Source organism: Dermatophagoides farinae, chromosome 4, assembly GCF_024713945.1.
Source record: "Dermatophagoides farinae isolate YC_2012a chromosome 4, ASM2471394v1, whole genome shotgun sequence".
Taxonomy (NCBI): Eukaryota; Metazoa; Arthropoda; class Arachnida; order Sarcoptiformes; family Pyroglyphidae; genus Dermatophagoides; species Dermatophagoides farinae.
This window is the reverse complement of record NC_134680.1, coordinates 6,279,810-6,304,933: the sequence shown is the minus strand read 5'-3', so window position 1 is coordinate 6,304,933 and position 25,124 is coordinate 6,279,810. Positions and strand designations below refer to the sequence as shown.

Genomic DNA, 25,124 nt, shown 5'->3' with positions numbered 1-25,124 from the left:
GCATGCTCATCGCTCATTGTTGCATGCCATCTATGGATAGAGCCAAGAAAATTTTTTCATTGAAAAATTCAATTCTTCAAGAATTTCAACTTTTTTTTTCTTGAAATTCTTTCACACATGGATTCTAAATGTTTTGTGGAGAATTTACGAAAAAATTATAAAAATCAATCTGAGACAACGACTAAAATCCAATGTTCAACAATCACTGGTGATGATGATGATGATGATGATGATCGCGGCAAACATCGATGGGCTTCATGTATCGATGATTATAACCTGTTGGATTTGATTGGTTCTGGATCGTTTGGCCGAGTTTTTCGTTCATATTGTAAATCTAACGGACAAGAATGTGCCATAAAATGTATTTCGAAACAAAATTCTCGTATGAATTTGGATAAAATTCTAAGTGAAGTTTATATTCACATACGATTATGTCATCCAAACATATTGCAATTATTTACCGTATTGGAAGATTCAAAAGCCGTTTATTTGATTATGGAAATCTGTCATGGTGGATCATTATCGAAATTGATTTCTGAGAGAAAGCATCAAAATTCTATTTATCCAATTCTACCATATGAATTGATTTCATCATTATTGCTACAAATCTGTGATGCACTTGATTATCTTCATCGTAATTCTATTGTTCATAGAGATATAAATCTAAATAATATTCTACTTACACAACCTTATCATCATCATAGTGAACAATCAAACCTGGTGCATATTAAATTGGCCGATTTTGGACTTGCCATTGATCAGAAACAAATGCGCCATGGTCATCGTTCATCAACGAAAGATGATGATGAATTATTTGTTTCAACAATCTGTGGTACACCGGGTTTCATATCGCCTGAAATATGGAATCAACAAAAATTTATCTCATATAAAAGTGATATTTTTAGTTTAGGATCAATCATTTATGCTTGTATTGCTGGCCATACACCTAAAGGTGATATTGTAAGTTTCATGATTTTTTTTCGAATGTTCTTGTAATAATTGAATCTTATATATAGATTTTAGATTCATTTCCACCAATGGCTGCCGATTTAATTACACGGCTATTGGAACATGATCCAGAAAAACGTTTACAAATCCAACAGATAAAACAACATATTTTTCTTGCTGGCCGTATCAATACAAAACGTCTGCATCCAATAGAAAAACAAACAAATACATTACAAATGTCAATCGATTGTGATGGAAATGTTATGATGCATTTTCGAAACGATAATTTAACTATAAATGTTTGCCATAATGGATTATTGGTGGACATTTCTCATCATCAATCAATGGATCTCAAAAAACATCATCATGAATACAATTTCTATGAATTACCAGAAAAATATTGGAAACATTTTTTATATGTTACTAAATTTATAAATTTAGTTCGATCAAAAACACGTAAAATAATCATAAATTGTGGTGATTGGCTCAATAAGACCAATAATCGATTCGATAATAGTGATAGTAAAAAATTCATCAACAAATGCATATTGATGAATGATGGCCATTTCGAAGTGAATGTTTATGATGGAATTTTGAATGAAAATTCTACATATCAATTAGATGAAATTTCCAAATCATTGGATCATGATCTCAAACAGAATGTAAATAAATTATATGAATTATATTCAACCACAATGAAATTGGAACAAACATTAGAAATTCAAAGTAAAAAACTTGGCATCGATTTGTTTCCAATTACCATTGGTATTGATTCAAAATTATTTGAAACATCATCATCACGTTTAAGTGAAAATAATTCATTTTTAACAAGTAAAATTTTACGTTCCATTCCTGTCAATGGAATTGGCCATGCAATTCAGGTAATTGAACAACAACAACAACAACAAAAAATTTTCAATTTTTGATTTTTTCAAATTTTTTTCCAGTTCACAAATGGTTCGATTAAAGTTAATTTCGATGATGGTTCCGATCTGTGTATGGATCGTGATAATCGAATCTTTTATCTACATGATGGTATTCTTGACCGGTAAGTTTTTTTATTCTGTTTTTTTTTGTCAATTCATCAACAATTACCGATTATTATTTTACAGATATCATAAAGATGATAAATTACCCGATTTTATCGTCGATAAATTAACACAACTTCCACAGGTGATTGAACGTTTAAAAATTTCATAAAATTAATCAATAAATTTTCAATGAAAATAATAAAATGTTTATTTGATATTTCCATCATTTTTTCATCGATAACATTTGTGTAAAAAATATTAAATGTGTCAAATAACTAGAAAAAAAATTATTCACAATTATAATATTACTCAAAAGAAAAAAATGAATTGATCATCACCAATCATTGACATTTTTCCATTTTTCTTGATCATCTTTTCGTGCTTCTGGTGTTAATTGATTACGAAAACCAACTAATACACTGGATGTTGCTTGTGATAGATGAATAATTGGACGTACTACAGTGGATGGAATTTGTCTAACAACTTCACCGATTACTGTTACAGTATCATCGGCAACTAAATTTGTATTTGTCATTCCTCTGAATGTATGATGAAATCCTTCACGTATTACGGCATATGCAACTGTAAAACCTTCACGTAAATCTCTTGGTTGTGATGCCGGTATTAATTGATGACGATTATGATGACCACTTCCAGGTGTTGGTGGTGTTACAACATTATGAGCAAATTGTGCCGTATTCTGTATCAATACCACTAAACGATTAGCCAATTCTAATGTTGCCATTGCTGTGGACACAGAAAATGCATATGCACCACGTTGTATACCACGTACAATCCGTTGATCACGACGATATTGATCAATTGGTATCCAGAATAGATCACGAATTCCTTGAACTATTATAAATTATTTAAAAAAAAAATTGAAATGTTAAAATTCTAAATTGTAAATAAATTTTTATATATACTAACAAAGTTGAATAAATGAATGCATCGGGCCAACACCACCTAGAATCGATGGCAATTGATTCCGTTTAATATCACGTCCCCATTCTTCTATTGCATATTGTATTACTTTATCGATACCAAGTAGACCATGTTTATTGGTTAATTTTTTTAGATATAATTCACTTTGGTTCAATTGTGCAAGGCCTAAAGCGATACCAGGTAAAGCTCCCTATGAAATAGACAAACAGAATCATATGATTGATTAATTTTTGTTGATAATTTAAATTTACCTGTTTAAGATCGATATGTTTGCCATGATAATCAAGACGAATCGGTACATCTGGTAAGAATGTAAATGATTTAATAAATAAAGAATTTGAATGCAAATCTCCTTGTGGATTCATCATATGATTTTTGTTTGTTTCTGATGATGATGATGGTGATGGATCGATTGTAAATGATGTCGGTGGATTTTTTGTTTCATCATCATCATCATCATCATTATCATCTTCATCAATATTGTCATTGTAATCTTGATTTGATTTATTATGTAAATGATGATGATGATCATCACTATTCACTGATGATTTACTACCACCAAATTTTCGAATAGTTGCCAAAGAACTGCTGCTAGTGCTGCTGTTTTCATCATCTTCTTCCGATTTTTTACTACCAGCATTGGTGGCTGCTGCATTCAATTTAGCCGTCAATGTATCATTGAATTTTGAGAAAAAATCCATTAAAAACAACAATGTATCCTGGTCAACATTCACACGCAATGGTTTCAATGACACTGTCAGGTCAGCTTCTTCAAATTTATCTTGAAAATTTCGATAACAAGTCATTCGTATGGAAAACATGTTTGAATATTGTCTTCTTGGCATCGATTCTGAATAATATTCATAAAGCATTTTATTAATTTTCGATACACTAACTTTGTCAATAATTTCCAATTCTTGTACCATAAAACGAAACAACCATGACATTGATTCTTGTTTATCAAATTGATCGAATAGAATACGAATTCGTTTCAACACTAGAACAACATAAGTATCAGTTTTACGTTTACTACCACCAGTTGATTTGAATGAAAAATGTGTATCAACTGGATTCGACATTGTTGTCATTCTGCTTGTAGTTGAAATTAAATCAATATTTTCCCATAATACAGAATTTTGTTTAAAACGAACTCTTTGTGATGTTTTCATATTTTCATTTTTCAACGATAGATTCACTTGACTTATTGCATCCGTATTACGATCATTCATTCGTTTATTCTTGTTATCACCACCACCACCACTACTACAATCATCTTGATCGATTGATGGATCATCAAAATCTTTTCCAGCATAAAGATAAATCCTTAATGACATACGATCCAATAGATAACGAGCTATAGTTGTTGCAGTCATTTCAGGTATACCACTAAAATGTGTTATTGTAAAATGATTTTCAATTACCGGTATTGGTTCATCGACCAGTATACGTATTCTTGGTCCTTTACTTGTATTGATACCAGATCCAAGATCATTTTCACCAAGTATAAGAAAATTTGATTCATCCATTTTGTTGTTATTGGTCATATTATCATCCAAATTAGCTTGACAATAACAATTTTTCTCTTTACGTTTGGATGATGATGATTGTTTCGAATAATCATCATTATCATCATCATCATTTACGGTACATTCGGACAATGCATCAGCCAATAATTCATTACTATTTAATAAATTTCCATTTTTTGTTGTACTTTTTGTTGATGATGATGATTGTTTTTCATTCAGCTGATCATTTTGATTTTGTTTATCAACAAATGACGATGAATTGTCCACCACAGTACCACTACCACTATTATTTGTAGCGCCAGAAAATGATTGTAAAAATTGACATAATGCTGCCAATGAATCATAACAAACTTTTAGATTTATCTCATTATTTGATCCTTTCCATTCAATATGGCCATTTTTTGATATTTTTAAATTTATATCAATTATACCAGTATCAATAATGGGTATGAAATTTTTCAAATAATCATTATATTGTTGATTACGTTTAAAACATAATAATGCTTCTTCAATAAAAAATCTCAATATTGTCTGTTCAGTGTTTTCCACTACCATTGATGTTAGATAAATATCTTGAAAATGAATCAATGTAGTACGATCTTTGACCGTATCGAAAACAATACCACTTTTCATCAGATCAACATGTAATTCAATTATGACACGTGGACAAATGTAACCAAGTATATCATCATCATGGACGTTGATAAATTCCCATAAATCTTCAAATACAGGTAATTCCAGACCAAGTAGTAATGAATTTTTCAATTGTACAGTTAATTTTATCTTTTTCAACAAATCAGTTTCACGTTGTATTTCGACAGCCAAATTCAGTTCAGAATTTAAATCAATAAATGAATTATTGATCAACAATGGCCGATCATTATATTTATATGACAGATTTTCACTACATAAACAAATCACAGTTTTTGGATTTACATTTTCCAAATGACCACCACCACAACCACCGCCACCATCATTGCCAACAATACCGAGTAAAAAATTTTGAAGAAAAATGTTATTTTTTCCTTTCGTTGAACCAGAAGAATTAGAAGATGAAGATTTCGTTTGAAACGTTGCAATAAGTGTGTCCAATTCAAATTCAATGACAAATTCATTTGAACACGACATGGATGATGATGATAATTGATTTTTCATATCAGACGATGTTTCCATTATTGAATGATATGAATTATCACTTATTGTTGAATCACACAAAGAATCATCGTCGTGAATATTTTTACAACTATAAAATATTGCTGATGAATTTGAATGTTTTCGTTGTTGCTGTTGTTGTTTTTGCCGCTGCTGCTGCTGCTGTTGATTGTGGCTCCATTTATCATCATCATCACCACCATATTCATCGTCTTCTTCTTCATTAAGCATAGGCAATAATAATGTTGGCGGTGGATGTTGATAATTTGTTGCCGATGGTAATGATGATGATAATTTTCTTTTACGAAAAAATGGCCGCCACAATATCAGATCATTGGCGAAACGATTATAAATTAATTCGAAAATTTTCTTATTATCAAAATAAATTTCACCATATGGCACATGGATATATGTATAGAAACGGGTTCGATCACGATTATAGGCCAAATAATGTTGACAATGATCACGATCACCTGGTGTTATAATCCGTTCGTGGCCATTATCATCTGAATTGAAATTTTCATCATCACTAAATAAATTACGTTTTATTTGAAATGGTTCATTTCGTTGATTATCATGATTAATTGCTGATGATTGTAAAAAATTTATCGATTCTTGCATTGAATTTAATTGATTAATTAAATTATTATTGTTCGATTGACCATTGTGGTCATCAACATTATTTGTAAATGATTGATCCATCATTTGAACAATTGGTATCAATGTTGAATAATGTAATTTTATATTACGTTCTTCCGATTTTGAATAGAATAATTTATATTGATTTTCTTCACCATCATCTTGATCATTATCATAATCATCTGCATTTGTATTATCGATACGTATATCAATCTGGATTTCATTACACAATAATTCACCTGTATCCGGTTCAATACGTGTTGATAGATTTTTCATTGTAATCAATAACACTTCATCATGTAATGTGCTATAATCATTACGTTCTGTACGTAAATCTGGTATTGGAAAAAAAAGTTCCAATTCAATTTGTTCACATTCAATATTCAATATTAAGGCATCATCTGCTGCTGTGGTTGATTTTAATTTTGAAGGCATCGATGGTGGCTTTTGATTTATATCCAAAGATGTCGGTAATGGGATAAATAATTCCAATAATTTTGGATGTCGTTCAATAATTGTTGGATCCAAACGAATAGATGTCGGTGCCAACATTATATCGATAATATTCTTATTCTTTTTCAGCTTGATTGATGGCTGTATTGCGTATTCATTATGTTGATGATTATTATTATCATGTACCCAAAACAGATTATTCAATATACCATTATGATATTCATATGAACTAATATTTATACAACTAAATTGTAGATGATTATCACCACGTATTTCTACACAAAGATTTGATGCCAATAATCTTATGTGATTATAATCTTGTAACATATCATTTAAAAATGAATTTATACCAATAAATGTTTGTAAATTATCGATCATTGGCATTTCATTGAATTGTGGTATATTATCATCATCGCCATTGCCATTGTTTTCGTCATTTACATTTGCACTAATCAAACAGAGCATTATGCCAGGAATTTTTATATTACATGTGACCAATGTATTATTTGGATCCATTGGATTTGTTGTTGAATGTTTTTTATCTTTTTTTCCATCACCACCACCACCACCACCACTATCTTGATCACGATGATCAAATGATTTAAATTCATCATCAAGATGATTATTTGTTGCTGTTGTGGACCAAGTATGTCCACCATTATTATTGGTAAACGAAATCATTGATCGATCCATCATCATCATCATTTCTGGTGTTTTAATTCGTTGCTTATTCATAGGTAGAATATTTTCATTATGCCATAATTCTTGTATACGACGATAATCTTGTGCGGTCATTAAACGTTCTTTTGGTTGATTGATTAAAGATTTTGATTGTTGTTCTGTTGTCGTTGAACCTGAACCAGAATTATTATTATTGTCGATTATTTGAAAAAATTGCTGCAATATTCGTAAATGATTGGAATTTAAAATGGCAAAAATATATGAACCAAAATAGGCATCCATATCGATATGATTATCATTATTAAAACGTATTTTAAATGTATGTTTTCCATATAATTTTGTTATGAGAATATTATTGATAAATAATTCAATTCCTTCCATTGTAATACATTTGGTAACCACATCTGATAATATTAGATTACCACCATTAGGACTATTTTTACCACTATCCAATTCTTTATTACCGATTATTTGTTCATTATCTTTACCACTGCCATTATTATTATCCAATGTAATTTCTTCTTCTTCACAATTTATATGGCCAATACGAAATTCAATTTCATCAACATTGGTTGGCGAAGAATTTTGTGGAAATTGAAATTTTATTACAGTATTTTTAGCCGATAATTTTACACGACGTATTATTGAATTAATAAGCTGTGCAAATTTCTCTAGACCTTCATATTTTTCTGATTCTTGTTGTAGAATTTCTTCAGCCATTTCCATGCTTGATGCCATCATTGATTTCGATAATATCGATGTTTGATTTCTATCCATTTGTTGTTGTTGTTGTTGTTGCTGTTGTTGTTCATTAAAATTTTGTAATTTACAAAAATTCAAACGAATTCCATCCAACTGTATGGAACATGAATCTGTCCATAATGCACTCCATGGTACAGTGAATTCAATTTTTTCAACAAAACCTTCTAAAAATTTTAATGGAAAAAATGGCGATACTTCTGTATTGATTGTATGAACATTTAATGGAATGCTTTCAATTGATGCTGTACCATTGAATAGTTCTATATCCAATTGTGAAAGATCTAATTCTTCACATAAAAAATGGCCAAGATAACGTTCAATTAGATATTTGATTGTACATTTTTTGATCGATTCCGTTAACCAGGGTATGTTGAATAGAGCCATAATTTTTTTTTTTCGTTGAATCGAATATTACTTGAAATTTACAACAAGAAAAAAAAACGATTTATCGATGATGACCAATCAACAATGAGTCATTTCGTTTTTGTTTGAATCACAATCACATGATGATGATGATGAAATTTGAGAACGAATGAATGAATGATCCAATAAAAAAAAATTATGATTAGACCAAGATTAGAAACAGATCACAGTTTGATTGAATGTGTGTGTGTGTATTGGAAGATCAGAAAGAATAAATGAAACAAAAACAAAAACAAAAAAAATGAAGAATCCTGTCCAGAATATTCAAAAAAAATGAATGAATACATTAATTAATTAATTAATAACACAAGAATCTTGTGGAAATTTACCTTTTTTTTGAATTTAGAAATTAAAGATGAACGATGAACGAAATGAATGAATGAATGAATGAATGCGAAAAAAAAGATTCGATTTTCGTTTTCAATATCAAATTCGTTTTTCACTAAAAGAAAAAAAATTAATAACAAATAAGGCGCAGTTTTGTTGTCTGTAGCTATTTTGTCGTCGTCGTTGTTGTTGTTGTTGTTGTTGTTAGTTAGTGATGTTTTTGTTTGTTGTTATTTTACTTTTTTTTCCATAATTTTTCTTCTTTTTGAATGGATAAATCAAAAAAAAAAAAAAAAAAATCATCACCACCATCGATCCAGATGTGCGTATTTGTTGTGTTTGTGTTTGTTTTTTTTTTTTTTTTGCTTAATGGATTCATATACCACTACCACAAACATTAGTATACTACTATATTATAAACACTTGAATGGATCACAAGATAAAATGCAATATATACATATATATCGTGCATGCTAGAGGTATGATAGAATAGAATCCAGTGTGTGTGTTGCCATATATGTTGCTACTTTTTGTAATTTTTTTTTGTTTTCAAAAAACAAATTCATGTTGAACACACTGTGTATATGATTGGTAATTATTGATTTTATTGATTATGATGATGATGTTTAGATAGAACGAATAATTTGGCTTAGTCATCAAATCAATGACAGCAAAAAAAAAAAAAAAAAACAAGGAAATGCAGTGAATTCAATGACGATGTGTGAAAAAAAAATTTATTCAATGTCGAGGTTGTTGATTTGATCAAGGATGGATTTAATTTTTTAAATTTTTTTTTTCATGGTGTTGATGGCCATCATCATCATTAAAGATTGATTAATTCAATTCTCAGAGAGTGAGAGAGTAAGTGAACAAACAAATCTCGGGAATATTCTTGCGTGATGTATACAGAATGCAAATGAATAATGCAAACACACATTTTGATGTCACGCACCTGAAAAAAAAGATACAGTTAACAATCGCTGAATAAAAAAAAATTTCCAGTTTCAACAGATTATGATGATTTTTTGTTTTATTTTGCATCCTGCAGAAAAAGAAATGAAACAAAAAAAAATTGAAAATTTTTTGAAAAAAAAAATGATACACATGCGCGTGTGTTGTGTTAAAATAGCAAACTTTTCATCAAAAAAAAAGGTAGCAGCATTGCTAAAAAAAAGGGAATACAGTTCCATTTTTTGGATTCTGGATTTTTTCTTCGCGTGTATGTCACAGTATTTGTGAGTGTCAGTGTGTTTTGTGTTTTTTTTTTTTGGCGCCAGTCATTTTCCATCCAGACATTCGATAGAATGGACGTCTCAAGAAGACAAAAAATTTGTTTTTGCAATTTGTTTTTATTTTATGTTGTGACAATTTTAATCTATTTTATTATTATTATTATGTGATGATGATGACAAGTGATTAATGAAATTATAAACAGTGTCATTTGTTTATTGATTCTCGCTCTCACTCACTTATCGATTTTATCGTTTAATTTGATTCGAATAGAATTTGTCGATTTTGATAAACATTTCGGAGAAAAATTTTCACTTTCCCGGCTAGATCCATTCATTCGTGTGTTCAATCGATCCAATCAACCAATCGACATTGGATTAATTTTGTTTTTCTTTCATTATCGGTTCTGGATCCAAATTCCTTATATCCCATTAATGGTGATTGGTAATTTGTAATCAATCTTTCGTTTTTCTCGGGTGTTTATTTGTGTGTGTGTAAATGTCCATCAAACACACATAGAAAATATTCGCGTGATTAGTCAATTAAATTGATTGAAAGTAAATTCAATTTCCAATCACCATATATCACCATTGTCGTCGTAATCGTCGATTAAATTATATGTAAGTGTCATAACAATGAAATTAACAAAATTCTTGATGCCGAGCAAATAAACAACAACAACAACAACAATCGGGAAAAAAAGAATTTCTTTTCTAATCCGATTTGGGCATACTGAGAAAAAAAATGACCCGGAGATGTTCGAAACGTTCGAATTATTTTGAACTATGCATTCGATTCGAACGTTTTTTGTTTCGATTCGAACACACACACACAACGCATGCATGAATGCATAGATTATTCACTATGTAAGAATTTCTTTTTTTTTCGATTTATAAATGTTTTATTTCATCAAACAAAATTTATCATCCTTATTGTGTTATGTTGATGATGATGATGGCAAATAGTTATAATTTCATTTATTTATATCCACCCACATATAGATTGGCCACATTTCGCGTGTGTGTGTATTTGAGTTTGAATATCGTGAATATAAGAAATAATCGTGTTTTCGACTGAAAACTGATTTTTATTTACATTTCCATTTCATCCTTCCTTTTCTTCATCATCATCATCATCATCTTCGAATTCTTCAATTCAATCAGACAACAAAAAACAACTGACCATCATGAAAATGAAAAAAAAGATTATGTGAATGAAGAAAAAAAGTAAATGGATTAGAAAAAAGAAATTTTGTTGAAAAATATATCATCCATTTGATCGTCATCATCATCCAATGCTATTGATTGCTATTATCGATCTATTCACTATATAGAGATAGGTATTATTAATCATGATGATTGAAAAATATTTACACAGACAGTCCATTTGAACTTAATATATAAATGAATGAACAAAACAAAACGAAATGATACCAAAGTTTGATCCAATTTTCAATCTAATCTAACTAAAATTATGATGATGATTATTATTACATAATTTATATATTTACGTAAACAATCTAAATTGAATGATGATATGGTGGTGTTAAACACCCACAGATATATATGGTAGAGTAAGACATAAAAGTGTTAATGTCTGTCTATTATGATTATGATGATGATAATGGATTGAATGAAAAACTATTGAATATGAAGTGAATCGAAAATTTCATATTTTCTCTGTGTATCGAATTACATAAACATTTCGCCCATTATGTGTGTGTGTGTGACAATATATTAGTTTGTTTGTTTTTTTGACATGACTGACTGTTGATAAGTTGTTTTCATATTATTATTATGATGATTAATAATTAAAAACACAATATATAATGATGATGACATATTGTGTCAAACAGAAGAAAAAAAACCACCAACACCACCACCACCACCACTCACCGAGAGAGAGAGAGAGAGAGAATTGTGAATGTGAAAAGTGAAACAATGAAACAAAATTTTTGACATTTCTTTCTCTCTCTCTCTTGTTTGGAATTACTATTATCTCATTTATCCGTGGCACTGTGTAAAATTTGTGGGTAGTTTTTCTGTTTGTTTGTTTGTTCTGCAGACCAAACACAGTAATCTTCATACATACATACATATCTAGGTCAATTTTTGTTTTCTGTTTGAATTGCTTGATTCTCAAATTGACATACAAAAAAAAAAACCAACGGGGGTTAAACTCTAATCTCCTCTCTAACACGTAATAATTGTTTTTATTTCAACAATCGAAAACAAAAACAAAACAAAACCAATAGAGTACGTGTGGGCGTCGAAATGATGATGATCATTTGTTTTGTCAAAACCTAACCAGATCCAGCAAAAAAAAAGAACACTAATGGGCAAAATATTCTTGTTTTTCTTGGTTCCAGAATATAAAAGTTTAGTTTGTTTGATGTTCGGTAGAAAAAAAAATTGAATTTAGAGAATTACGTTTTTTTTCATTGCAGAGAGATAATCTCTTTAACGATGTATGTAATTGCGAAGCCAAGTTGGCTGATGAATCACAATGATCTTCTGATTGCAGTGAATATCCTGAATAATCAGAAAATCAAAACTTTGAATTGTACAGAATTTTTTTTTTCATTTTTTTTGGTAGAAATTCTCGTATTCTGGTATTTTTTTTCTCTTTATTGAATTCAATTTCAAGCCAATCATGGCCCCATTGTTCAATATTCAATTGAATGAATAAAATTGAATCATCGTCAAAGTTTTTCATTTTTTTTTCATTTCTTCTTGTTATTAGACTAAATGAATGAATGCAAATGAATAATTCAATGTGTGTGTGTGTGTTCAACATATCCCTTAGGCTAGAAAATTGAATTTTTTTTTTTTTTTTTTGGTTTTCAATATCGATATATTAAAATTCGATGATGAATGATTCGATGATGAACTTTTGTTTTTCTTTTTATTTTTAGTTCCGATATAATTCATTCCTGTGTAGCCTGAAAAAATGCTTAGTTTAAATCATCATCATCATCATTGCCATTGTCACCATCATCATCATACGACACAATGTGATTATTGTATATTCGATCATCTAAATAATGATGATGATGTTAATCTTGACCATCGTGATAATGGTGGACAATCATCGTCATCAACATTCATCCATAATGATCAACAACAACAACAACAACAATTGATGACAACGACGTCTACGAATGTAGCCTATATATCAAACCAAAATGAAATTGATGTTAATGAACATCAAATGAATGATGCAACAACAATGAAAATGAAAATGATGATGATGAAAAATTCAACAACAATAAATGAACAACAACCATTTGATCAAGATGGTTTCGTTGGTATTGAATTACGTTTAATGCGTAATCTTATTATATTAAGTTTTACATCAACAATGATATTGGGCATTTTACAGAATTTACTAACCATCGATCGTTATCAATATGGACAATGGACATATATTGGTTTCGCCATTGGTTTTATGTTCAGTGCTTTATCTGTTTATTATGCTCAAGCATTTGTACAACGTTTTGGTCCAAAACGTACATTAATAATATCAACAGTGGCGATTATTTTGTTCATTTTTATACATTATTTTCATAATTTCATTCTATTTCAAATGGCTATTATTTTGTTCACAATATTTATTGGTCCATTTTATGCTGCACAATTGGAATTTATTTCAAAATTCATGTCCAATCTAGTACATTTAACACAAACAATTAAACGTTATCAAGAAGAACGTTATCAACGTCTTTTACATCAATTATTATTCTGTCCATCGCTTATTGTTGGCCATTTAATCTATGTTATTGTTTTTGCTTCATATTCATCATCATCATCATCATCGAAATCATCATCTCATCATATCAATGGATCAAAATTTCATCATAATCATGGTAAGTATCAACAATTTCTTGCCACAAATATACGCACACACAATTGAAATTGAATTGATATTCTTTTCATCAATTTTTTTTTCTTGAAACAACATTTTATAACACACCCAATTCAATATTTGAAAAAGAAAAACGATAGAAAATTCAATTCAATCACCAAAAATTATTATTAACCAAAATACGCGCACTGAATGAATTCTCGAGGTTGGCGGTCTCTATTTAGATTGATAATAATAATATATATTGAAAATTCCCAAAGGAAATTCTTTCATTCTCAATATATTCTTGATTTTTTTCCACATCATCATTCTTTCTCTTGGTTTTTTTTATTTGAAAAAAAAGAAGAGAATTCAATCCAAGAATCAGAAGAAAAAAAAACATTGATAGTGAAATGAAAGAATTTTGAAAAGGAAAAAAGTAAATTTCCAAATTATTTGAATGAATGAATGAATGAATGAATGAATGATACTGAATGAGCTGAATGATAAATTAGTTGGATAGAATTTTTATTTTTATTTTTCGTTGTATAATAATAAGATTAATTGATTTGTGTGTGTGTGTGTGTGTGCACAAAGAGCATCCGTGATTTTCTATTTCCCTCTGTGTCTATGTGTGTAAATGAAATGAAAGAATCCATTTTTTTTTCATCACCCAATTGTCATTTGAACTAAAATCATGGTATATGTGTTTTATGTTTTGAGACTCTGGAGAGACAGAAAAAAAATGAGTGAGTGAATAAAGTGGGTGAAACACACACACACACACACAACTAGATTGTGCAAAAACAAAACAAAATGAAATGAAAATTCAAATTATTCGTTCATTTTAGTATTCTTCATGCATCTTTATCATCATCACAAGTTGTGTATGTGTGTGTCTGTGTATGTGTGTGTTTTAGAGAATCAATTTTCTTCTTTTTTATTATTCTTTCTAATGAAATGAAACAAGAAAAGAAGCGAAAGATGATAATGATATTCAAGATATAGATAATTGTAATTCTTATGCCGATCTCATCTTCATCATGATGATGATAATGATTATAATCCAATCGGTTTCTGGAATAAAAACGAGAATTATTTTTCGCTCTTTTTTTGTTCTCACCATTTGAAGTAATTGTTTTTTATTTTCGACAAGCTTCACACTCCTCTAGTATGTGATCTAAAAAAAATACAATAAAGTGGATTATACCCAAAGAAAAAAAATCATAATTTAATCAATCAAGTGAATGAATAATTTCTTGATTCCGATTCTTGAATTTTTTTTGTCAATTCTGTAACCTTTATAAATTAATCTATTTTATCTTATTAATAGAAACATGGACGTCATCATCATCATCATCATCGATAAAACCAATTTGTATCCATTTATTTCGTCAACAATACTGTGATCAAGCATTTTATTATATTTTTTCACATCATTATCATGATTTCCGGCCATCAACATCATCATCATCATCATCCGGTGATATATCATTATCATACAATAATCTTCAACAGCAAACACCTACATTCGATCAGAATTTCATCAAAATTCTTGTGACAATTTTTATCATTATTTCATTGTTCATTTTAATGGCCATCATTTTTCTATTGAATCATCAGGAATATTATCAACAACAACAACAACAAGTTCCATTAGAACATAGAAGTTATCCATCATGTTCAATTCGTAATGTTATATTTCGTACATTTCGTGACAATCATCTACGACTATTATTGCCAATGGCATTTTTTATTGGTTTCGAACAAGGATTCTTTATGGCCGATTATAATAAGGTATGAATATTTAAGCATTGGCTAAGAATTTATAGAATTCGTCTTTTTGTTTGTTTGTTTCATTTTCGATTCTTTTTTCTTTTATTCCCTTTGGTCATCATATATAGCTTTATGTAAGCTGTGCCTTAGGCTTACAAGCTATTGGTTCAATTATGTTGACACGTGGATTTGTTCATTTAGGTGCAACATTACTTGTTTATGAATTCATACGTCATATACAAAGACCAATAGTTTTATTGGCTGGTGCTATTTGTCAATTATCCGTATTGGCAATATTATATTTATGGCGCCCAAATGATGATATACCATTATATTATGTAATTACAATCACATATTCATTAGCAAATGCTATTATGGAAACATTATTACTTAGTAAGTATATACCGTTGTTATCTTTTCTATTCATTTTTTTTCCCATTTCGGTTATATTCTTATACAAAAATATTCTGCTGTTTGTTTTATCTCTGCGAAAATCTATCATCATCATCATGATGAAAGGCCTTAAATTCTTCATATTCTCAGAGCATAAATTGAGCTAAATTAAAATTAATGTTATATATTCGAGATTCTGGATGTCGGTCCCTAAATGGGTATTCTTTTTTTTCATTCATTTATCTATTCATTCTTTATTCTCAAAATCGACAAACACATCGACAACAACAACACCAACAACGATGACAACATCAAACATAAACAAAGAAAGAAAAAGATGATTTTTTTTTACTGGAGCTAAGCCGAGCGTGTTTGGTTTTATCGCACTTAATCATCATCATATGGATTCCATCGTGATGATGATGATTATAATGATGCTCAATCATCGAACAAGCCAAAAATAATAATAAGAAGAATGAAGAATGAAGAATGAGAAGCTAAAAAAAAGAAGAAAAACGGAAAAAAAAACCCAAAGAACTTATTAGATAAATACAACAAAGACAAGCGATCCAGAAATGAAATATGTGGCGAAGAAATGATGATGATCAAAAAAAAACGTAAAGTCTTATTTCATCAGAAACGGGATAAAAAATGAGAAAAGTTCAAAAAAAAAAAATACTTTTTCTCCACCATGTTTATCAAATTCAATTAGGTTGATATTTGTATTCGATGATGAAGATGATGATGATGTTGTTGGATAAGTGCACAATTTATTCTCAAAATTTCTCAAAAACAAAAACAGCAACAAATCGACATGAATAAAGTAGAAATGGTCAATCAACAGCAACAACGATATATAAATGTATTGTTTCACCAAAAAAATTTTTTTTTATCTTTCTGGAACATGACATGACTTTCGAATTCTTGTTGTATTTATTTTTTTGCTGGTTTAGCAATATCTCTCACACTTTGAGATATATTAGATTGTTGTTGTTGTTGTTGTATCTTGTCACCTCTCTCTCCGTGTGTGTTTTTGTTTGTCTTATATTCATGGCAGGAAAAAAAATAACAATATTCCACTTTTTTTTCTGTATTTTGTTGTTGTTGTCGTCGTCGTCGTCGTCGTCGTTTGTATATACGATATATTTTGATTATAATCATGTGTGAAAAAAAAGGAAGAAAAATCTAGAAGAGAATGTATATATGTGATATATATATGAGAATGAATAAATGAATGAATCGTTGCAATTCAATCAATAGCAAATAAACAAACACACATAAGAAAGAACAAAAAAAATCATTGAACAAATATTGATTCAATGTCATCATCATCCATCCATTCATTCATTCATTCATTCATCAATTTCGAATGTTTTGTTGGTTATTGTTTGTTGTTGAATAATAATAATAATGGCTAAATGATAACATTTGAAAATAGCAGTGAAATTGACTGACTGACTGATGGCTGAAGTAGAAAACGAAGAAGAAAAAAAAGATAACGTTGAGTCACATACACACACACAGAACACAGAACAGAAGTGAACATTGAAAAAAAAAATTTACATTCGAAACCAACGGAAATGATGATGAACGTTTAACATTCATTCATACACGTACAAAATATTGAAAAGATTTTTTAACAGAGAAAAATAACATACACACACAAACAAAGACAAACACCAAACCTAGCCTTTAGGCTTTCGAACACAAGCACAAACACAAAAAGTTTTTTTTTTTTTTTTTTTTGGTGTTTCTGGGCCAAATTTTTTTTTTTCATCTTCAATTGTAATACATTCGTGGTGGTTTTGACATTTTCGTCTTCTTCGTCTTCCTGTTCTATATATATCAGATTAAAGAAATTTGGAAAGAGAGAGAAAAAAAAATTGAAAGGTTTTTTGTTCCTTACTTTTGAATCATAAGAATATATATAAAAACAAACAATGAATGTTTGCTCGAATGACGAAATCAATAATAAAAATGTATCGAAAATTGATATTGAAAATGGCCATCACCATCGTAACGAAGAAAATGGTGGTAAACAAATGGTTTTAAAATCAATCCTCAAATCAACAACAACAACAACAACAACAAAAACATTCGATAAATCTATTTCAACCATACAGCAATATTTTCCTGAATTTTTATTACAGAATAACCAGAACGACTTGGATGATTATAGCAACAATAACAACAACAACAACAACAACGATGACAATAATAATAAACGGCGAAAATTTCATGTAAAATTCCAGGAACAACATCATCAACATGATTCTGATGATCAACAACATTCATTGGCGGCAAAATTATTCATGGATCAATCGAATAATAATAATAATCATTATCAACAAAATGATTGCTACTGTTGTTCATCATGGTTATGGTCAGCATACAATTTTCTAATACAATTATTCATTCATTTTTGTTATTACGGTAGTTGTTGTTGTTGTTGTTGTTGTTTTAATGAAAACGATATTATTTTTAATGAACATGAACAATCAATGGTAATGTTGAAAACAATATCTCATCATTTGGTTGATTGTGATGATGATGATTGTGAAAAAGAATCGAATCAATTCCGTTCTAATGGACATTTGGATATACCGCCTTGTATTGTTCATCATCAATCATCATCATCATCATAATGATCATCGATTTATTGTATCTTTTTGATCTCTTTATTTTATCATTATTTTTTTTATTAACTTGATTGCTAATTGAATATTTTTGTTTTTATCATTATCATTATTATTATTATTCCAAAATGTGATGTCATTTATTGATTTTTTTTCTCTTTCTTTCTATTTTTCTCTTTTTATCTTGCCAATCAATCAATCAATCAATCAACCGATCAATCAATCAATTGAAGCAAATGTATTACGAACATTTTGTTCTGATGAATGGAAATATGCATTTCTTACATTATATTCATTGAATAATTTAGGCTATGCCATTGCATTTGCAATGAGTGAATTTATTTGTCTTTATATAAAACTTTTTACATTGATTCTAATGTTAATTATTGCCATAATACCGATGCAATTATGTGAATTAAGATTATTGAAATTTGAAAAAATTCTTGGACCCGGTTCCACATCACAATTATGACTATTGATGGCCAACAATGATAGCGATGATCGTAATAATGATAATGATGATGATGACCGTGATTTTGATGGACATTCAGCAGCAACATTGACCAATACTAATAATGATCATAATCAAAAAATCATTGATAATGTCGAAATGATACAATTCAATAATGAACAAAATGTTCAACGTCGTTATTGAAAAACCACCCAGCACTAACAATATTTTGATGATTTATGGACAATAAATTTCAAATTTTTTTTTCTTTTTCATTTTTGTATTTGTTTGTCCATTTTTGTGTGTGTGTGTGTGTGTGTTTAAAAATATTGAAAAATAATGATGAAGAGAAGAAAAAAAAATTTCTGAAAAATGAACCGGACATCAATAGTATCGATAGTATCGAATTCTATAGAAGAAAACAAAAACAAAAACAGAAAGAAAAATAATTAATTGAGCCAAAATGAAAGGAAAGAAAATTTTTAAACTTTTTTTTTACAAACAAAAAATGAGTCAATTAAAAAAATGAGCACACATTCATTCCACATGTATACTTTTGTATACATGTGGAACCAGATTTTATTATTTTTCAACAAACAAACCATGATGATTCGTAAACTTTCTTTTTCGTTTTTTTTTCTTTCCATTCTAAAATCGGTTCCATTAATTCCATTAGGAATGATGTTTTCGTGTGTTTTTTCCATTCTTTTCATTCATTTTGTTTTGGCCACAACCATTAACAAGGCTATTTGTTTTCGGTGGTGAAAAGCGACGGCGTTGGAATCGTGGGGGTGGGGGGTTGGTTTCCAGAAATACGATATATATTCTTATTCTTCGACAATGTTCAAGAAATGGAAAAAAAGCTGCTTTTGCTGCAATTTACAACAACAACAACAACAACAACGGCGACGACAACGACGACTACATTTTCTGGAATTGAATTGAATTGAATTGAATTGAAATCGAGAATGAACCAACAGAAAAAAAAACATTATGATGACAATAAATATTCAACTTTTCTTCGTTTTTTTTTCAAAGCTTTGAATATTCAGACTGGTTTTTTTTATGTCTCCATTTTTGCATTCAGAAAGTTTCCGGAATTTTTTTTTTGTAGTTGCTGCTGCTGCTGATGATGATGATGATGATGCTATGAATATACAACATTTTTGGGTTTGGTTGACAAAATCTATAAATGGATGGATCGAATTTGAATTTCAATTTAAAATTTGAATTTTATGAATTTAAAAAATAACGACACATTTGTTAGTGTCGTTTGTTTGTTTGTTTGTCACATTTTCGTGGTGCATTTTCTCTTGAAAAAAAAGTAGCCACAAATTGCTGATTGACAATTTTGTTGTCGTTATTCAACAACGACAACAACAACAAAAAATCGTGTCATAAAGAATTTTGGTTTGCATTGTTATGTTGTTTGGGGAATTTTTCTTCATTTTTTTTTCTTCTTTCTCTCGTAAAAAAGATATCGATCGATCTGTCTGTCTGTCGATCGATTCAAAGATTTTGGATTTAGCGTCAGAAAAAAAAAGTTTTATATTTCTGGTTCACTTCGTTCTGTTTCGTTTCGTTTACATCAGAACCAAAAAAAAAAAAAAAAAAAACATGGATCGTTCGTTACATTGTCGTTTGTGCCCTTTTTGAGCGGACACAATTTGATCAATTGATTCGACAAAAAAAAAAAATTTTTTTTCACGCTTTTCCAAATCCATTCTTGTAATGGTGGTTATTAAAACGTCAGTTGCCTTGATTATTAGGGTCTCATTTGTCTTGCAAAATTTTTTTTTTCTTTTTTCAATTCATTACAAATGCACCATAAAAAAGGATTTTTTTTTTCAAGAAGCACCATCATCTTTCATCAGTGGTAAATGTGTGTCTTTTTTTTCTTCTTCCAGAATGATGAATAGTTTTTTTTTTGGTCTCTTGTGGAGAGAATCGTCATCGTTTTGTTTGTAATTTTACTGAATCGAATAAAATGAGAATTGAAAAAAAATTGAGAATAAAAAAAAAATCAATTCAAATTCGTATAAATACCATTTCATCATCATCATCGTCGTCGCCGTTGTCATATATCAGATTCATTTGAGCCATCCGAAAAAAAAATTGGGAAAAAACAATTTATTAATGGATCAGAAAAACTTTTCTTCACTTTTTTTTTGCTTCCACAGATTCCAGAAACAAGGGATGAGTGAAAGAAAAAAATTTAGGTTAAACGATAACAAACCGTAATAATCAAGGCAAAGTTTTTTTTTGTTCTGGTACGGATTTTTTTTACCAGGAAACAAACTTCAAAGGATTAGCACACACACACACACATACAGGGTGGAAGAACGGAGAAAAGGAAGGAAATGATGATAAAACCAGTAACCAAGTTGACTATGGTTTAGTTTAGTTTTTCATTCATTTATTTAGTTACAACAAATTTGTTTCGAAATTAAAAATCAACAACAACAACAACAAAAAACAACAGATAACGAATCACACACACACACACATACATGCATCACAGATTGATTTCGTAAAAAAAAACAAAAAACAAAAACATTCGAATTCCATACACCGATCTGTATGTGTGTCATGTGATGATATATAAATATTAGAATCTGACGTGACTAGATTGTGTTTTTTTTTAATATTCTTCTTCCGTGATTTGATTGATTATCATCATTCCATCAAATGACTACTATTTATGGCCATTGTTGAATGAATATTTTGTAAATTATCATCATTATCACCGATGATAGAAGCCATTGATGATGATGTTGTTGTTGTCGTTTGATTATCATTGGATAAAAATGTAGGCCGTTCAGATTTTGGTGGTAAAAATCCTTTCCATAGTTTATTCACTTCATCCGGTAAATGATTATGCCATGATTTTAAATAATAACGTGTATATTTTCGTAACTGACGAAATTTACAAAACATTGCCGAATTATTGGCATCGCTTACTTGTTTTGTCTTTTGTCATTTGTGATTGATCAAAATGATGAATATTGTGACATGAAATTAAAAAAAAAAGATTTATTTAATTACATTCATTTGCCAATCATTTTAAAAATAAACAAATATACCTTTACAAGGAAACCATTCTGTTTAAATGCATCTTCCAGATGACGTCGTATCTGATTTCGATGATTTAATCGACTACGTGGAAGCGTATTCAACAATGATGATGATGATGATGATGGTGATGGTGATGAAAATTCTCGTAATGATGACGATCCACGTGTTCCAATAGTTCGATAACCACTATCCACTAGATATGGTTCTAAATTTTTATTTGAATCAAATTTAAAATGCATACGTAAATGATCATTATCATTGAATGAATCGGACATGAATTGATAAATATCACTATCAGATATTAATTGATTATTAGCTATAATTTCTTGTTGTAATTTTTTTAATTTATCTTCAATTTTTCTATCAAATTCATTCGTTTGTTTTCTGATCATCGGTATCGATGTAGATGTCGATGTTCCGGTTGAATTGTGCAAAAATTTTTGTATCTCTTCCTCTAATAATGCATCAAATATATCGGTGGATTTTGTATGACAAAACCGTGGCGATTGATGATGATCATGACAAGATGATGATGAGAATGATGTTGACGGTATAGATGTATGATAATTATCTAATAATCTTGTTTCTGTTGTTGTTGTTGTTGTTGTTGTTGTCGATATTGAACATGGTTGATTAAACACAAATGGATTCGATGATGATGAATGATAATGATTATTATTATTATCCATTGATGATGGTGAGCAACATTTGATTGATGATATTAATGTCGATGGACTTAATACATCTTTACGTATCTGATGTTCATGGCTTGTAAAATTCATTGATGATTTATTCAAATTCGAATATCTCTTATCATCATCATCATTATTGTTATCACATCTTGTATTGAGATCTTTTGAGAATAGGTTATTATTATTATTATCATCATTTTCCATATCTTCTGCATATTTCTTCAATGATAAATCTAATGGTTGTTGTTGTTGTTGTTGAGCTTGTTGATGTTGTTCATCCATAATACTTTCTAATCGTTGTTGAATTTTTCTTCGATATGTTCGATAGAATAAATCATCCTCATCATCATCGAAATCATCAGAATCATGGTCAGAATCTACTGCAGAATCAATGTCATCATCTTCATCATCTTCATTTTCGTTATTATCATCATCGACAATAATTGGCCGATGATTCAATGATGGAATACGAGCTGTTTTACGTCGAACATTGTTTTTTCTACGATGACGAAATGTACGATTTTCATTTAATCGAAGATTATCTAATGAAAAATTAATATTTGCCGAACATGATGATGATGATGTTGTTGTCGTGGTTGTTCTTGTACCTATTGATGAACCACTATTGCATTGATGATAATATTTATGGAGATCATCATTTTGTATCATACCATAACGATAATTACTACCAGATGATGATGATGATAATTGTAATGGTAATGAATTTAGATGAAATGAAGAATAATTCGAACCTGAAGAACAAATTGAATTGAAATCACTTGAAATGAATGAACTATTTTCACCACCAGTGACTAGATGAGGTAGAAATGATGAATATTTTTGATTCGATTGATTTTTGTCGATTATTATTTGTCGTTGTTTGTCATGATGATTATCTGTTTGAGCCAAATTCATTGGCGATGTTTCGGCAACATTTTTTGTGAATGGAAATGATGCCGATGATTTTAGTGCAAATCTTGATCGATCACCATCGTCATCATCATCATCAGCATTTGTATCGATTCGATTATCGATGGTCGATTGTTGTTCATCATCATCATCATCAACAACAACGGCCACATTCGATGGTATGGATGGTGTAAATTTATATTTTTCACTTTTAATCAATTTTGAATCTGAATCACATTGTCGAATGTTCATAGATTGATGATTCATTAATTGTTGCTGTTGCTGTTGTTGTTTATGATCATCATCTGTTGATGATTTCCAATGTAATACGGTTATTTTTTTATTACCATCCTGTTCTTCTAGACAAAATTTTTGATTTGTTTCATTGAAAACAAAATTATGAAATTTAAAATTATTATGAGATCTATTATAATTACGACGATTCGACGAATTAAGCACTGATGATGATGATGATGGTAAAGTCGTTTGCCGATGATTAACACTGTTTGATGATGATCGTTGCATGGTTATCGTTTTGAAGAAGAAAAAAAAATTCAAATCAAATGATGATCAATTGATGAAAAAGGTAATTCTCTCTCTCTCTCTTTTTCGTTTTTCACATTAATAATTTGTTTTTTTTTTTTACAGCCAAATCGAGAGATTGGTGATGGTGATGATCATCATCAACATTAGACTTTTATCCAAATATGGTGATGAAACACATAAACACATGCACGAAACAACCGGTGGCAATCATCATCATCATCATCGACAAAACACACACACAGAAAGCCAACATGTAAAGAATGTCATCATATGATGATCAATTTCATTTCAATTCTCATCAAGTATTTCAAACAAACAAACAAACAAAAAAATTGAAAACTGATTATCATCATATCATATGATCACCATGTTTAGTCAAGTGAAGAAGAAGAAGAAGAAGAAAAAAAAATCACAAACAACGAATCGAATTCATGTGTGCGTTGATTGAATTTATCTGTTTATAAAAATAAAAATCAAGAAAATTTTTTTTTTTAAGAAGATGAAAACAACAACAACGACAACAACAAAAAACGGTGAACAAAAAAAAATTGAAATCAATATATTTACCTTGAATTTATTTCAATCACGATTGATTATGTTCAAATGTCGTTTGTTTTCTTCTTTTCAATTGAAATTCAATATCTCTGTCTGTGTTTTTGTTTGTGTGTGTGTGTCTGAGACGAAGA

The 25,124-nt window shown here is 29.4% G+C and overlaps 4 protein-coding genes across 4 annotated transcripts; 2 read left to right on the top strand and 2 right to left on the bottom strand.

Moving 5' to 3' along the window:
• The first annotated feature begins 18 nt into the window (after positions 1 to 18).
• Positions 19 to 2,217, top strand: LOC124490563 (serine/threonine-protein kinase PLK4). Its single transcript, XM_047053087.2, has 4 exons — positions 19 to 960; positions 1,017 to 1,829; positions 1,896 to 1,996; positions 2,061 to 2,217. Exons 1-4 carry the CDS (start codon positions 118 to 120, stop codon positions 2,146 to 2,148), a joined length of 1,845 nt encoding a protein of 614 aa, XP_046909043.2. The 5' UTR covers positions 19 to 117; the 3' UTR covers positions 2,149 to 2,217.
• On the bottom strand, positions 2,163 to 9,146 carry Atg2 (Autophagy-related 2). Its single transcript, XM_075730931.1, has 4 exons — positions 8,890 to 9,146; positions 3,176 to 8,811; positions 2,910 to 3,114; positions 2,163 to 2,834 (listed from the first exon to the last, which is right to left on the bottom strand). Exons 2-4 carry the CDS (start codon positions 8,519 to 8,521, stop codon positions 2,314 to 2,316), a joined length of 6,072 nt encoding a protein of 2,023 aa, XP_075587046.1. The 5' UTR covers positions 8,522 to 8,811; positions 8,890 to 9,146; the 3' UTR covers positions 2,163 to 2,313.
• Positions 9,147 to 10,166: 1,020 nt separating this feature from the next.
• LOC124491310 (uncharacterized) lies at positions 10,167 to 19,483 on the top strand. The gene is made up of 5 exons (XM_075729832.1): positions 10,167 to 10,737; positions 13,032 to 13,982; positions 15,294 to 15,757; positions 15,865 to 16,129; positions 18,999 to 19,483. The coding sequence occupies exons 2-5, from the start codon at positions 13,067 to 13,069 to the stop codon at positions 19,235 to 19,237; spliced, it is 1,884 nt and encodes a 627-aa protein (XP_075585947.1). The 5' UTR covers positions 10,167 to 10,737; positions 13,032 to 13,066; the 3' UTR covers positions 19,238 to 19,483.
• Positions 19,484 to 21,620: 2,137 nt separating this feature from the next.
• LOC124500289 (uncharacterized) lies at positions 21,621 to 24,713 on the bottom strand. The gene is made up of 2 exons (XM_047064346.2): positions 22,300 to 24,713; positions 21,621 to 22,186 (listed from the first exon to the last, which is right to left on the bottom strand). The coding sequence occupies exons 1-2, from the start codon at positions 24,415 to 24,417 to the stop codon at positions 21,893 to 21,895; spliced, it is 2,412 nt and encodes an 803-aa protein (XP_046920302.2). The 5' UTR covers positions 24,418 to 24,713; the 3' UTR covers positions 21,621 to 21,892.
• Positions 24,714 to 25,124: the final 411 nt, after the last annotated feature.